The 15,587-nt window shown below is 35.9% G+C and overlaps 1 protein-coding gene across 1 annotated transcript in view; it reads left to right on the top strand.

The window, feature by feature from the left end:
* LOC150105783 (tyrosine-protein kinase Btk-like) overlaps positions 1-15,587 on the top strand; it is a 173,239-nt gene that overhangs the window by 116,764 nt on the left and 40,888 nt on the right. The window contains exon 11 of the mRNA XM_090393586.1: positions 11,298-11,496. Within this exon, the coding sequence (XP_090249712.1) occupies positions 11,298-11,496 (199 nt within the window). The remainder of the gene's footprint in view (positions 1-11,297; positions 11,497-15,587) is intronic.

Raw genomic sequence — 15,587 nt, forward strand, 5'->3', positions numbered from 1 at the left:
AAGTACTCCAACACCGAATGTTTTCCAGGAAAGATATGATAAAATATCAGTCCAAAGCTTCATCACATGAGTCTGTGACCTAATGTGATGAGGCTTTGGACTTCATGGATGTTTGCAAGTAACACTGATACTGCTGGACTTTGTAAAAGCATTTGATAATATACTGCAATGAACTTTATTACATAAATTGGAACAAATGTTGATGGATGTGAAGCTTGTGATTTGGATAAGGGGTAACTGATGAACAGACATCAAAGAGCACAGTATATGAAGGAATTTAATCCAGCAGAAGTGGTTGGCTAGTGGTGTACCACAGGTCTCATTACTTGGTCTACTGCTGTTTAATTTGTACATCATTGATATAGGAAATAATTTTTGGGGAAATATTCAATTGTTTGCCAATGATGCAAGGCTTGGGAGAGTGATAGTCAATGAATATGATGTTGAGATTATCTAGGATGACTTAAATCGACTGAAAGTATAGAAAAAGGAAAATGGATACCAGTTTAATGTGGACAAGTGTATTTTGGGATGAAGAGATCACAAGCTGTGATGGAACTGAACTGCAGTAAACTGATGAGGTCTTGAATTTCAGGATAGTTATGTACAGAGATTTGAAGTTTAGAAGACATATTGCAAAGATAGCTAAAATGGCACATCTGATTACTTGGTTGTTGAAGAACATACTGACAAGAAAGGATAATGTCATTATTATTAATTTACCATTTATAAGGCTTTAGTAAGGCAACTTCTGGTCTACTGTACACAAGTCTGGTTAGTTATCAGGATTCCATGGGCTGAAGAAGTCTATAATTCCAAGACTATAATTGCAGCAGGTCTATGGAATGCTCTCTCTCTCTCTGAACATAGATTGAAAGTTTATAGGCTACAAAGACTACTTGATAAACAAATGATAAGGGGGGGAAATGATAAAAACAATGGATTTTATAGGATTGACACTGAAGACTTTTTTTTTCAATAAAGTGAGAGAAAAAACAAGGAGTCACTCCTGGAAATTGTGTAAGAGTGTGGTTGGCAGTGTTGGGACTAAAGTTTTTGTGACTAAAGTTTTTTGATTAGTGGAATGGAATACCAGAGATAGTTGTGAGTGCCTCATCAAAGGGATGTATGATAAGTATCATGTGAATAATGGTTAGTGCATGCTTGGCAATGCTAAAGAAAATAATATTTGGAGATATTTAGCAATTTGGAGATGCTCAAGGAAATAATATTAATTGTAGAAAATTTTTTTTGCTTGGATTCTTGTTTAAATCCTTTACCAGAGTAAGCAAATTTTATGCTTACCAAGAAGTCATATGGAAAAATATTTGACTTCTCCATTGATTTGAACCTTGGGATCTTTTCTAGGTCTGGCTCCCACTGATGAGACCCTAATAAAAGCCATAATCAGTTTCGGTAGTGACTCTTTTCATAATGTGTTTGCATTATGGGGTACTGAGATAACTGATCTGAAGCAAACAAGCAGACTAGTCATGAAGATACTTCACACACAAATTTTGTTTGCTTATGCTTGTAAATGATTCTTATTCAAGTATAATATAATTTGTAACCAAATGGAATTTCTGCAATTATATCTGATCCATAGTATTTAATAATATGGTGATACTTACTTACTTACTGTCCTCTTCCGTCGGGGACGGGTTGAGTCTTCCGTGTTTGCACAACAACTCCAGGAGTCTCGGTTTCTTGCATGGCTGGTGGGCTGTCTATATGTTTGTAATCCAGAGTTGACCTTTATTGTTGTTATCCATTTAGTTCTTGGTTTTCCTTTTATTCTTTTTTCTTTTATTCTTGCATACAGAGCAAGGTTGGGTAGTCATTTTGATGGCATTCTCTCAACATGTCCGTACCACTGAAGTGGTCTTCTTTTGATCTTTTCAATTAATGAGTTTGTATATTTTAGGTCTTGTCTTACAGTTTCATTTGTTTTATTTTCTGTCCATTTTGTTTTATTTATTTTTCTGAGACATTTCATCTCGAAAGCCTCCAGTTTTCTTATCTCTGTCTTCTTGAGTGTCCAAGTTTCTGAAGCATATAGCACAGTGGGTATTATAATTGCATTATATAATTTTATTTTTAGAGGTTTGGAGATTTTATTATTTTTCCAGATTTTACCTAGCTTATTAAATGATGACCATGCAGTCAATATTCTATGTTTAATAGTGGTCATGGTATATAGGTGTTCTGTTATTACTGTTCCTAAATAGTTGAATTGTTTTACCTGTTCAATTGTTGGTCCATTCAAGAAGTTTAGTTTTTCTTCGTTTTTTCCAATTATCAAGATTTTTGTTTTGTCTGTATTTATGGTCATGCTGTATTCTTTAACCATACTGTTTAGTTTGGTTAATAGGTTCACCATTTTTTCTTTTGTGTCTGCTATCATTACAATGTCATCTGCATATTTTATGTTATTAAGGTTATAACCATTTAGATTGACCCTTTTTCTCCTTCCAAGGCTTGGTTAACCATATCCTCTAGGTAGATGTTAAAAAGGTATGAGGAGATGGGACATCCTTGGGCTACTCCTTTACTGACGTTTATTTTATCTGTTGTTATACTATTGAATTTAATTATTGCTTCTGCGAGACTATAATATTTTTCTAAGAAGTTTAGGGTATCTTCATCGATTTGTTTCTGTTTTAATATTCTTAATAAGGTTACTCTGTTTATTGAGTCGAATGCCTGTTTAAAATCTATAAAACAATAATAAATATGGTGATACATCATTTTACTACTTGAATAGGGAAAAATATATGATTTCTGCATTAATTTAACCATGGCATTGGTATCTTCCCTGGGTCTGGTTTCCCCTGATGAGACCTCGGTAAAGGTAGGAACCAGTTGGAAGTGATCCTTCCCATAATGCTTTTGCATTATAGTATGTCGAGGCAGCTGATATAAAGTCAGCAGTCTTTGGGTGCAAGTGGACTAGTCATGAAGATACTTCACTTGCAAACTGCTTACACTTGGTAAAGGACTAAAACAGGAATATATTTCATAGCATTAGGTACAGTTTCCATAGCCCAGTTGGATTTAATAATGCCATTTGGTTGGAAAGACCTGGATTTGAATCCTGTCTAGGACATAAAGAACCTTTATCTGAGCTTTTCAACTGAAGGTGAGTTAGCCAGTCTCATATGGAGGTGTCAAGTTTTTTCCATCTGGAAACTCAGGTTTTTCATTACATAAAGCAGGTAAACTGGCCAGAAGAATATATACACACAATTCACAATCACAATACACCATGCAGATAGGATTAACCATATTGGAGCATTAATTAGGTTACCAAAAAACCAAGTTACTTGAGTGATAGGCCATTGAGCCTAACATGCAAGGGAAGATGAGATGAGCTTATCAATTGCACAATATTGTATCCTGTTTCAATGCAGTATTCACGTGTTGGATGTGTGGCATATTTCATATGATGAGAGACAGTTGTAAATGACCCATATGAACATTACATATAGGAAACAAAAATATTTGACAAGTCTTGAGGTCAATGGTTCAGTAACATCTAGATTACTTTGCAAAGATCTACTTGTCTGGATTTCAAAATCATCTACCATCAACAAAATCTGCAGAATGTCTGCAGATTTTGATAGATGGATGACTATGTGATTAGAGATTATAGGATGTGAAAATGTCTGCAAAGCTCAGTAGATGTAAGACTAAGGCTGTGAACCCTGGGTAGATTTCCAAAGGAGAAAATAAAACAAGGATAAAGGGCGTGTTCCCCAGAAGTTGCACAATTTTTTCAGTAAGGAGATAAACAACTGTTTTTCACTTCAAAACAAATCAACTTTCATAATAGACATACACCATAACAGAAAGTACCTTTGTTCCTACCTAAATAATCCAATCCAACCCTAAGCAACTCCAAAGCAAATTTTTTCAGAATTCTCATAACCAATGTTCTTCAGTGCCAATATCATTTTTGTTATCTATGCTGTACTCTTTCTATAGTTAATTCATTCCCTTCAATTGTTAGTGACAAAATCTGAAACAATAATCCAGATGTAGTCTAGTCAAGGCTTTATACAATGGCACCACTGCACTCCTCTCTCTCTACTGGTCAATGTCCTCTACAGTACTGCACCAGTCATCTCTGTTCATCTTCACAACTTTTGCAACAAATCCTCAGAGCTTTATATTTCTGTTTACCATCACTCCAAGATCCTTATTTCCACCCCCTTTTTTTTTTCAGTATAGTTTCACCAAGAGAGTATGCAGCCTGCCATCTGTGGATCCCAAATTTCAAAACCTCACATTTTGCTCTATTAAACTGATAACCTTCATTTATTAGGGAACCAAAATTAATTCTTTGACTTCTCCTTCTTCCATATCTGAAAATCCTTCACCACCAATTGCTTTTGCAATTTGTACGATTTCTTTGGCTTCATTTTCAATCGATGGAAATCCTTTAAAATTGTTGACAACTTCTGGCCAGAACTGATGCCAGCAAACATTCAATGTTGATGAATTCACTTGTTCCCATGCGAGTTTAATCATTTCTATGCAGTGGCTTATGTTGAATCGCTTCCAAAATGCCATTAGCATGTTGTGCTTTCCTTCGTCTAGTGCTTTATTTGCAGAGGTGTAAACATGCCTGACATAATAGGCTTTGAATGTTTTTATGATCCCTTGATCCATTGGTTGGATTAAGGAAGTGGTGGGAGGAATAAAACCTCTACATTTGGATGCAATGTTGTGAGAGCTTCAGCATCATGTCCTGGAGCATTATTGAGAATTAGGAGAACTTTAAAGCACAGGTTTTGCTGTTCTAAGTAATGTTTGACTTCTTTAACGAATGAATTTTCAAACCCAAGCTTTTCTATTCTACTTCCACACAACGGGCAATTGCTCAAAATTTTTTGCCCTGCAATGCACAGGGCGTTTTAGATCAATAAATGAGCAGAGGCTTGCACTTGAAGTCGCCTGATGCATTTCCACAAAAAAGCAAAGTGAGTCTATCCTTAAAAGCTTTAAAACCTGGGGCAACCTTTTGTGTTTTTGTGATGTTGGTTCGTTGTCCCATTCGCTTATAAAATAGGCCCGTCTCATCCGCATTGAAAACTTGTTGCGGAACGTAACCCCTCTCTTCAATGAATTTCAAAAATTGGGGTTTGAATTTCTCTGCTGCTTTCTTTATCTGCAGAGCCAACTTCTCCCTGAAGCTTTACATTGTGCAAATTAAAACGACGCTTAAAGTTTTCAAGCCAACCTTTGCTTGCTTGAAAGTCAATTTTCTCTGGCGTTTGGCCATCTTTATTTAAAACGAAAGAAAACAAATCTAAAGCTTTGTTTCGAATAGCGGCATAATCCTCAATTGAGCCTTTTTCGTTTACTTGATTGTCAATCCAAGCTATTAATATTTTTTCCATCTTTTCCAACTGCGGAATTCTTCTTGAAACTTGAGCGAACTTTGCTGAAATGTCACCTGAAGCTTTGACACTAGACCGAATATTTTCTTCATTCTCCTGTATTGTTTCTTATGCTTGATTTGTTTATAGTTAGTTCTCTTGCAAGCAATGAAACACGTGTACCATTTTTCAACTTATCTAAAATTTCAGTTTTCTGAGATAATGTCAAAACTTTGCGTCTTTTTGCTGCTTTATCATCTTCATTCTTCCTCTTAGATGTCATATTGAATTTTTGATAAAAGAAATACAAATGCAAAAGGAGAAGAGGATAAACACTGATAAATACGTTATTACAGCTCTGCTAACGTGAGTGAAATGATCGCAACTCGGCCTGGGTCACTCCGCTAGTGGGCAGCGCCAAGCAGGGTTGCCGGCCAATGCTCTACAGCAGCGCTTCCCAAACTGTGGGCCACGGCCCCCTTGGGGGCCATAGGTTTTGTTGAGGGGGCCGTGAAATAATGAAAACAAATTTAAAATGTTTTAAGACTAAGTAGACTTTTTTTATTTTAAAAGAAACGTATTTAATTTTTATTTATTATTTCTTTTTTGTTATTTTTTATATTTTAATGGAAAAATTCACACATTGGTGTTGGTTCACAAACTTTGCTTCTTGCGTATTTCGGCGCTTAATGAATATTAGTAAATATTGCTTATTCATATGTTTCATTTCAAAGCACTGGTTAATGTGTATTTACTTCGAATGCTCTCCAGGGAAGCTCCAAATCTTCCTCTCCCTTTCATCACGCATTCGTAATCAGGGACTGTTGACATATCAAAACTCGTTTTATATTATCACTGTCATCCGAGCTAGTTTTCTGTTACCAATAAAAGTTTCGCATATACTTCACACATGAAAAATAGCTTAAATAAGTTCATGTGGGGAGATAGTAACTCGCTTGCAGTGGTAAACAACAGGCCCTCCCTAACAGCCACTATACTGCAGAGGCAATAAAAACAAGTACTTTTATTATGCCAGTGAATAAGGTATGAGGAGTCTGTGTAATATATTTCTCAACAAATAGTGCAATTAGAGACAACTGGGATAAAAACAAACTAATTAATGAATCACATGTCCCCTCATACAGAAACTATGCTGTATAGACTGAAACAAAACCATATGTTGCATGGGCAAACACAGTATCTAACTAAAAACTATTGTTATTAATTAGATGTGTGCGAGTTCGATTTCCCAAGGCAGCAATAAAATTCAACCGAACGTGTTAAAATTAGTAAAAGTGTTAAAACTAAGTAATATATATATATAATGAATGTTTTGGCAGTTTCACATATGGAATTCAGTTGAAGAGAGTTAGCATTTCAACTCAATTGTCAGCAATGCTTTTATCTTTCAGTCGCGCGATCTTTTGTTAATACTGCACCGATCATATGCACGTTTTAATAACCTGCCTTTGCTGTCTGTTTCGCGTTAGGCTTAATTACCATAAAAGGAGAAAAGTCACAAAAGAGAAAAATGTTCCTGGTCTGGGGATTCCCTTATTCAGGTAATATTCACTAATTTCATGTTATCAGTCTGTGGTGTGCACAGTATCGGTAAGTGGTGCTATTATTTGATCTATTCTACGTTAAAAAATTTAACCCTGAGATGGATAAGTGACTGATAAAAATAAAAAAAAAAAATTCCTGCGAACAATCAGAAGCAGAAACAGACTCAAAAAAAGGACAGTATTTCATATTTTACCAGAACAGCCCACATCGTCTTCAGAACCAAACGGTAAGAGGCAAAAAATGTAATATTTGCATTTGATTTTTGCAATAGTCACTGTGTATGTTTTGTATTGAGTATAAATACAATAAATATTATAATGATATATCTCTCTATTACGATTTTTTTTTGAGGGGGGCCGTGAAACATTTTAATTTTTGCACTGGGGGCCCTGACATCCAGAAGTTTGGGAAGCACTGCTCTACAGCATACTGTGTATGAATGAAATTCTAGCGTTGGACAAATTAAATGGAAACAATTAAGATAACGCATATGTGCAAAATCGCGTTCTGCAAATCCACACTTGGCAACGGTTTACTGTAGTGTGAATTTATTTGATTGTGCATGGAACAGCATTTTGAGCAGCATATCTTAAACATGTGGAAAGGCTTATGTGTTCACAGTACGTGTTATTTATTTTTACAGTATTGATGACAACACAAAATGATAAGAAAATAATATTTTTTAATTTATTTGCTGATATTTCACTGATATTATATCTATCATCTTCAGAACACAAAAACAGTTTGTCATAGTACACAAAACAACAATTTGGTATAACAGTGGGACTAGTTTAAAAAAATTGCAATGGACAGCACAAGGAACTAAGGTCCTAATTAGATGCCATCTATGTTGGAAAAGAGAGAAAACAAATATTAATTAGATCTTAATATGACTTTCTCCCTCCTACAGATTTTTGGTAAATTTATACAGCCATACTTGTTTTGGAGTATGTTTTAAAGCTTATGTTGATTCCAAAAACAATCTCTCTGACCTATAATGACTTCTGTGTAGCACTTTTGTTTTCTTCCAATTGATCTTGTGTGAGGTAGTATCCAAGATATGGTCCGCCTGACCCAACTTGCCATCACGATAGTGTCTGATGTATTTTTTTATGTTCACTAAGCCAATTGTCAACAGTTCTTCTTGTCTGTGCTTTGAATGTATGGGATGGTAAAAGTTTTGCTGCTGTCTTGGGTGGTAGGCAATGGAGGGAATTTCTGGGGAGCAAAACTGTTGCCATCACATCTGAAAAGATATCTAGAGTGCTCAATAAATATCAGCTACTCACCGTATTTAAACCTTATGTCAAATTGATAATTTTCATCTGTTCACCTAAGGGCAAACTCTCTTCTTTATTACATCCAGGAGTTTATGAAGTACCCTGTTCTTGTGACCAGGCTTACTATTGACAGACAGGAAGAACTATTGATATTTGCCTTGGTCAACATAAAAAAATACATTCGGCACTATCATTATGGCAAGCTGGATCTAGCAGACCATGCCTTGGATACACTTCACACACACACACGATCAATTGGAAGAACACAAAAGTGCTACAAAGAAGTCATTATAGGTCAGAGAGATTGTTTTTGGAATCCACAGAAGCTTTAAAACATACTCCAAACCTCAACAAGTATGGCTGTATAAATTTACCAAATATCTGGGAGATGGTCATTTTAAGATCTAATAAATATTTGTTTTCTCTCTTTTTCCAACATAGAGGTGCCATATTAAGACTTTAGTTCCTTTAGTCCATTACAATTTTTTCAAACTAGTCCCACTGTTATACCAAATTGTTGTTGTTTTATGTACTGTGACGAACTGTTTTTGTGCTCTGAAGATGCTGGATATAATACCAGTGAAATATCAGCAAATAAGTTAATAAATATTATTTTCTTATCATTCTGTGTTATCATCAATACTGTAAAAATAAATAACATATCTTAACCATCTTCACTCCCCAATTTCTCAATTGATTCCTTTATGTGGATTGTGTTTTTTTCAGTCTGGAACTTTGTCCTGTGCTTATTTCCAGAGAATAAATCTAGTGTATCAAAGAATCAAATTTACTCTAGAAATGGAAACCAATTACTTTTCCTTTATTAGATTTACTTATCCTAAATAGCCAGAGGGTGGTTTGCAGTTTCAGTATCAAAAAGAAAAATCAACAGCATTAAGATATATCAGTACTACTTCACATCACCAAATTCTTAAATGTCTGGCACTTCAAAACTTTGGCTCACTGTGCACACATATTGTGCTCCCTACAAGATTTATTATTATTATTATTCAGGCCTCCATGGAGTCAAAAGACTCATCGTGGGAGGTCCTTTCTAAGAAACACAAGTCTATCAAGACTCATCGAGGGAGGTCCCTCCTAGGAAACACAAAGTCTAATCATACCACTCCTTAAATGCATTGACTGTTCTCGTTCTCACCACTCTATCAGGCAATGCATTCCATGGTTCAACCACCCTCCATGCAAAGAAACCACTCCTCATCCTCTTTCTCATAGTTTCCTTTCGTAACTCCCTTGTCATGACTCCTTCCTGCTGTTCAACCAAGTGAAAGAACTCCCCAGTGTCAATCCTGTAACCACCTCTCAACAGTTTAAAAGTCTCAATCATATCACCTCTCCCCCTTCTATCCACCAAACTCTGCAGTCCACACTCCCTCAGCCGATCAAATTTGCAGTGGACTAAGAAGTATGTCTTTTGAAGAAACAGTTATACAGGGTATAACTCTATACAAAAGACACATCTCACAGTCCATTACAAAACTTCTAGTGGAGCACAGTATGTATTTACAATGAACCAAAGGAAAATACTAGACCAAGCGTTCCCAACCCTATGCCTGCGGGCACCATGGCGCCCGTTGATTTGTGTGTGCCCGCCGCTGTTCAGCCATGTGCCATATAGTTTGAAATAATCACGTGCACATGACGCAACAATTCATGGTATGCTATATGACGCAATGCGTTAATGACACATGATGAGTATTAAACGCATACAATGTAAAGTAGATGCGCATTCGAAGTTCTTCATTATCTGATGCTAGTTATATGCACATAATTTTAACGGTGTCTTGTACTTAAATTTTGGAAATATTTTGATTTTTAATCCTAAAATGAGTGAATCAAGTAAAAGACAACGAACCTATAATTTTAACACTGACTGGGAGGAAACATATTGTTTCGTTAATTTTAAAGATAATTGTGTTTGTTTGTGTGCAACAGTAGTGTTGCAATTCCGAAAAAACATAATGTTGAACGTCACTTCCAGACAATGCATGCCACTTTTAATACGAATTATCCGCTTAAATCTGAAATAAGAACGAAAAAAATAAATCAATTAAAATCGAACCTGTCTGCCCAACAGTTGGTTTTCAGTTGACATGTGGTAACATCTAAAAATGCCAAAATTGCTTCTTTAAAAATTTCTCACATGCTCGCAAAGAAGAAAAAACTGTTTCAAGATGGCGAGTTGTTAAAATCAAAATATAGATCACGACTCACTGATGAGCATCTTGATGATTGTTTAAGAACTGGAATATCATCATATTCTCCTAATTATGAAGCACTGGCCAATGAAATGCAATGCCAAAGATCACACTAACTTACATTTATATATTTAAATTTTTATATAATGTAAACTTTTAAGTAATAAAACATTTGATTATAATGTAAACTTTGTATGTATTCATTTAACAAAAGAATTCAAACAAAAAATTTGCTTGAAAAAATAGATGGTGCCAGTCACCCTACCGCTATATTTTAGAATGTGCTCTAGGAAACAAAAAGGTTGGGAACCCCTCTACTAGACATTTGAGAAGGATAATTTACTGTTAGTTTTTTTTTTTTTTTTGTGTAGACTGAAAACTGAAAGCTATCTTCTAACTATATTAGAATAAGCAATTCTAATAAAAGAATGTGGAGGGGGAGGGATTTCCAATTAATATATTGGCTGAGAGGATGGCAAGAGTGCACACAGTAAATGAATTGAAGGATTGATATGATAGACTTTGTTGTTCCTAAGTGGATTTCCCATAAGTCTCAATGACTTAATGGAAGTTCTGTAGTAATAAACATACTAAAATATTTAGTATGATTAATTCAGTTAAGCTGTTTTAAAGTTTTATGTGTAATCTATTTAAAGAATTTGCTTAATGTTCTATGCATGTAGTTAAATTTGTTTTAACTTTAGAAAAAAACAATGCAACTTTCTTATTTGTGTTTATTGATCAATGAGCAATGATATTCTGATATTTGGTATCATAATTGAATTTTACTTTTTTTTTGGTTTTATTACAATAAGTGTAATACTTTCCTATGAATGACTGTATCATTACAGGATCTCTTTTGAAATATCTGAGGAAAAATGAAACTCGCCTTGTATCAAAAGCTGGTGTTCTTCTAGACATGTGTATTCAAGTATGCAGTGGTATGGCTTATCTGGAGCAACACAATTACATTCACAGAGATTTAGCTGCCCGAAACTGTCTTGTTGGAGAAGGAAGCATTGTGAAAGTTGCCGACTTTGGACTTGCTAGGTAGATTTGTCTATTTCTTTCTTTCTTTTTTGGAACTCTTAATATTTCTAAAATGTTAATGATAATGTTTGATTTACAAAAAATGGGAAGATTTTTAGTATTAAAAGTCATCTAGACTTTTAATACCCCCTGTCAGTTGGGGTTTATAGAAGTCATCAACAGAGTATTTATTGAGGTTGCTTAAGGATCAGTGTTAGATAACTAAGAGAAGACCTGCATGATAAGGAATAAGAAAACTCATCATTAATTGGAAAGAAGTGGAACTAGGGGGAATAAATATCCTGTCGATATAATTAGTACTGCCAAGACTAAAAAAACTAAAACTGGACCTTTCTAGATACCATTGCAAAAATTATTAGAAAAACTCCACGTAGTCAAGAGACTTGTTATGCAATGTTGATTCTAGGCACCACTACAAAGTCTGTCATGGTCTATCTTAAAAATCTCCTCCATGTCAAACTGATAACAACCCCTGACTAGCTTATATATCTCGATCATATCCCCTCCCCCCACTCTTCCTTCCATTCATGAGGCACTGCAACTTACAGTCTCTCAATCTGTCCTTGCACTCCACATTCCAAAGCCCACTGACCATCTTTGCAAATCTTCTCTGGACCCTTTCTAACATATCCCAATCATTATGAAAATCCAGTGATGAAATCTGTGCACAATCATCTATATGCGGTTTGATCAAGGCCTTATACAATGGCATCATAACTTCTTTATTTCTGCATGTCAGAGTCCTCCGCATAATTGCTCTTATCCAATGGGACGTCTGCACAACCTGAAACCTACATTGCACCTGAAATTCAGGTGCAATGTAGCCCCTGAATTTCAGGTGCTTGTCCTCCACCACCACCATTCCCAGATCTCTCATCTTCTCTACCTCCTTTAAAGTTTCCCCACCAAGTGTATATTTTGCATCCTGTTGTTGCTTACCAAATTTCAAAACCTTACAGTTTGTAACATTGAACTGATAGTTCCACTTACTTGTCTATTCATGGAATATATTCAAGTCCTCCTGTAAGGCTATAACAGTTGCTTGACTCTGCATTGCTCTCTCTCCAATTTTGCAGCATCTGCAAACAGCTGAGTATCACCAATTAAGTTCACCCCAATATCGTTAATATACAAATTGAACAATAATGGTCCCAAAACTGATCCCTGCGCCACACCAACACCACTAGTGACCTTCCTCTTTTGGGATACTGCACTCCCATATATACAACTTTCTGATACCTATTTAACAGCCAGTCACCAATCCAACTCAGAAGTCTATAATCCAATTCCATCCGTTTCAGTTTATTTAACAGCTTGTCGTGTGACAGTCTATCAAATTCTTTTGCAAAATCTAAGTATACCACTTTTTTTTTTTCATCTTCCTTGTCCAAGACATTTGTCACCTTGTTATAGTACATAAATTAGTAAAACATGATCTCCCTTTTAAAAACCCATGCTGATAACCACAGAGAATACTTCTGTTACCAACCCATTTCTGTCACCTTTTCTTCCACTTTAAATTTTTGACAATACCCAAATCTCCAGACAAGATAGGAGTTTCTGATTGTTCTTGATGTTGAATCCTCAGAAGCTAATGAATTAGATTTTCATTAATTGTTTTAACTTCTAATCAACTACTAACTATATTCAAGTCATAAATTTGTCTGGCTGGTGAATACTTCCTTACATTTGGAGTGGACAGATACATTAAAAGCTCTTTAAAAATCCTTGGCTCACCAGAAAAGAGCAATTAGATTGATTAATAACCTCTCTCTCTCTCTCTCTCTCTCTCACACACACACACACACACACACACACACACACACACACACACACACACACACACACACACACACACACACACACACACACACACACAAGTTCACTCCATTCTCTCTCCTATAGAACATTCATGGTCACTGTTCATCAAAATTAGCATTGATAATTTTCCCCACTCTTCGATAAATCTGTTAACTGTTGCTGCTTTTGAAAATCAGCCTCCCTTATTATGTTTTTCCCATCTACTGGTTTTAATTCAATATTTACAAGCTTCTGCTTTCTTCTCAAATATCTGCCATTCATAGTACTAATGTATTATAGGTTGAACAGCTTTTCATATATGGGATTACCATTTAAACAAACAAACTGAAAAAGACATGGTTGTTCCTAATTTTCAGATGGCATGAAATGCAGTTGAATGGTATGAGCTTTGAGTTATTGAGTTTCAGTGCTGACAATGAATCATTGAGCCAGTATTATTAGTATCATTAGTATTATTATTGCTATTCAGGATTTGAATGGAGTCACAAGACTCATCACAGGAGGCCCATACTGGACAACACAAAGTTTATCATACCACTCCTTAAATCCATTTGCTGTCTGCATATTCAACTACTTATCAGGCTGTGCATTCCAGAGCCCAACCAAAAAAAGCAAGCCACTTCTTACCCTCTTACTCACACTTCCTTTTGCAACTTCCCAGGATAACTCTTGTCCTTGTTCCTTCTTCTTGTTCTACAATATGAAAAATCTCCCAGTGTCAATATTGGAAATACCTCTCGATAGTTTAAATGTCTCAGTCATGGTCATGCCATCCCTTTGTAATGATCAGATCACATCCAGATATGGTCTAATTGTGGCTTTAAGCAATGGAATTACTATTCTTTTATCATTGTTGGTCAAAGCCCTTCTTAGTATTGGCAGCAATCCTCTGGGTTACCTTCACTACCTTTGCAATATGTCTCCAGAACCTCAAATGTTTGTTTGACTGTCATCTCAAGATACTTTGCTTCATGCACTTCCTCTAGTATGGTTTCACCAATAGAGTATGTGACCTCCCATCAGAGGATCCCAAATTTCAAGACAATAAATTTAATTCCATTAAACCAACATCTCCATTAATTTGCCTATTTATACAGCTTATTACAAGGATGGGAATGCAAAGTATATACTTGGTGGAGAAACTTTAAAGGAAGTAGAGGATATGAGAGATCTGGGAGTGAGGGTGGACAAGGACCTGAAATTCAGGAGCCACATTGCACAAGTTGTGAAGACATCACATTGGATAATGACAACAATGCAGAGCATCCTGACATGTAGAAATAGCCTTGATTGGGGCCTCATGGATTATTGTGCACAGATTTGGTCACTGGATTTTCATAATGACTGGGATATCTTAGAAAGGGTCTAGAGAATATTCTCAAAGGTGGTCAGTGGTCTTCGAAATGTGGAGTACGAGGACAGTTTGAGCGAATGTAAGTTGCAGAGCCTCGTTAATAGGAGGGGATATGATTGAGACATGTAAGTCAGTCAAGGGTTGTTATCAGATTGATATGAAAGAGATTTTTCATGGAATGGGAGAGTGGAGGTAGAACAAGAGGCCATCACTGGAAACTGTATAAGGAGGGTGTGAACAGAGGAGTGAGGAGAAGGTTCTTTGCATGGAGAGTGGTTGGTGAGTGGAATGCATTGCCTCAGTGTGTGTGTGTGTGTGTGGTGAATGTAGACACATTGAATCAGTTTAAGGCACGGTTGGATGAGCATGGTGTGCAATAATGTGTGCCTCCCACAATGAATCTCTGACTCCATGGAGGTCAGATGATGATGATGATGATGATGATAATAATTTAAATCCTCCTGAAGGCCATCACATCAACACTATTTCTAATAACTCTTCCAAGCTTCACATTGTCTGGAAATAATTGAATCTACAAACCAGTGACAATATCATTAACAATAAGGTTACAAAACAAAGGTCATAGTACTGTGTTCTGTGGAACCCCACTTGTGATATTCCCCCCCCCCCCTCCTCCATACACATCTGTCAGACATCCAGTTCATTAAATATTTAATCCTATGTGTTGCAACTTAAATATCAACTTATCATGTAGAACTCTGTCAGATGCGTTGCAAAATCCAAAAAAATTGGTAGTATGTGTCAACCTACTCTTGTTACTTTTATTATAAAAGGCAAGCAAATTACTGAAACAAGAGTGCCACTTTACAAATCCATGCTGACCTTCACAGATAATATTCCCTCATCTTCCCAAATTTGTATATAATCTGTCACTAATTTCTCCAAAATCTTAACT

The sequence above is a fragment of the Typopeltis vanoorti genome, chromosome 6 (genome assembly GCF_054136105.1).
Source record: "Typopeltis vanoorti isolate ZY-2024b chromosome 6, IOZ_Tvanoo_1.0, whole genome shotgun sequence".
NCBI classification, from domain to species: Eukaryota; Metazoa; Arthropoda; class Arachnida; order Uropygi; family Thelyphonidae; genus Typopeltis; species Typopeltis vanoorti.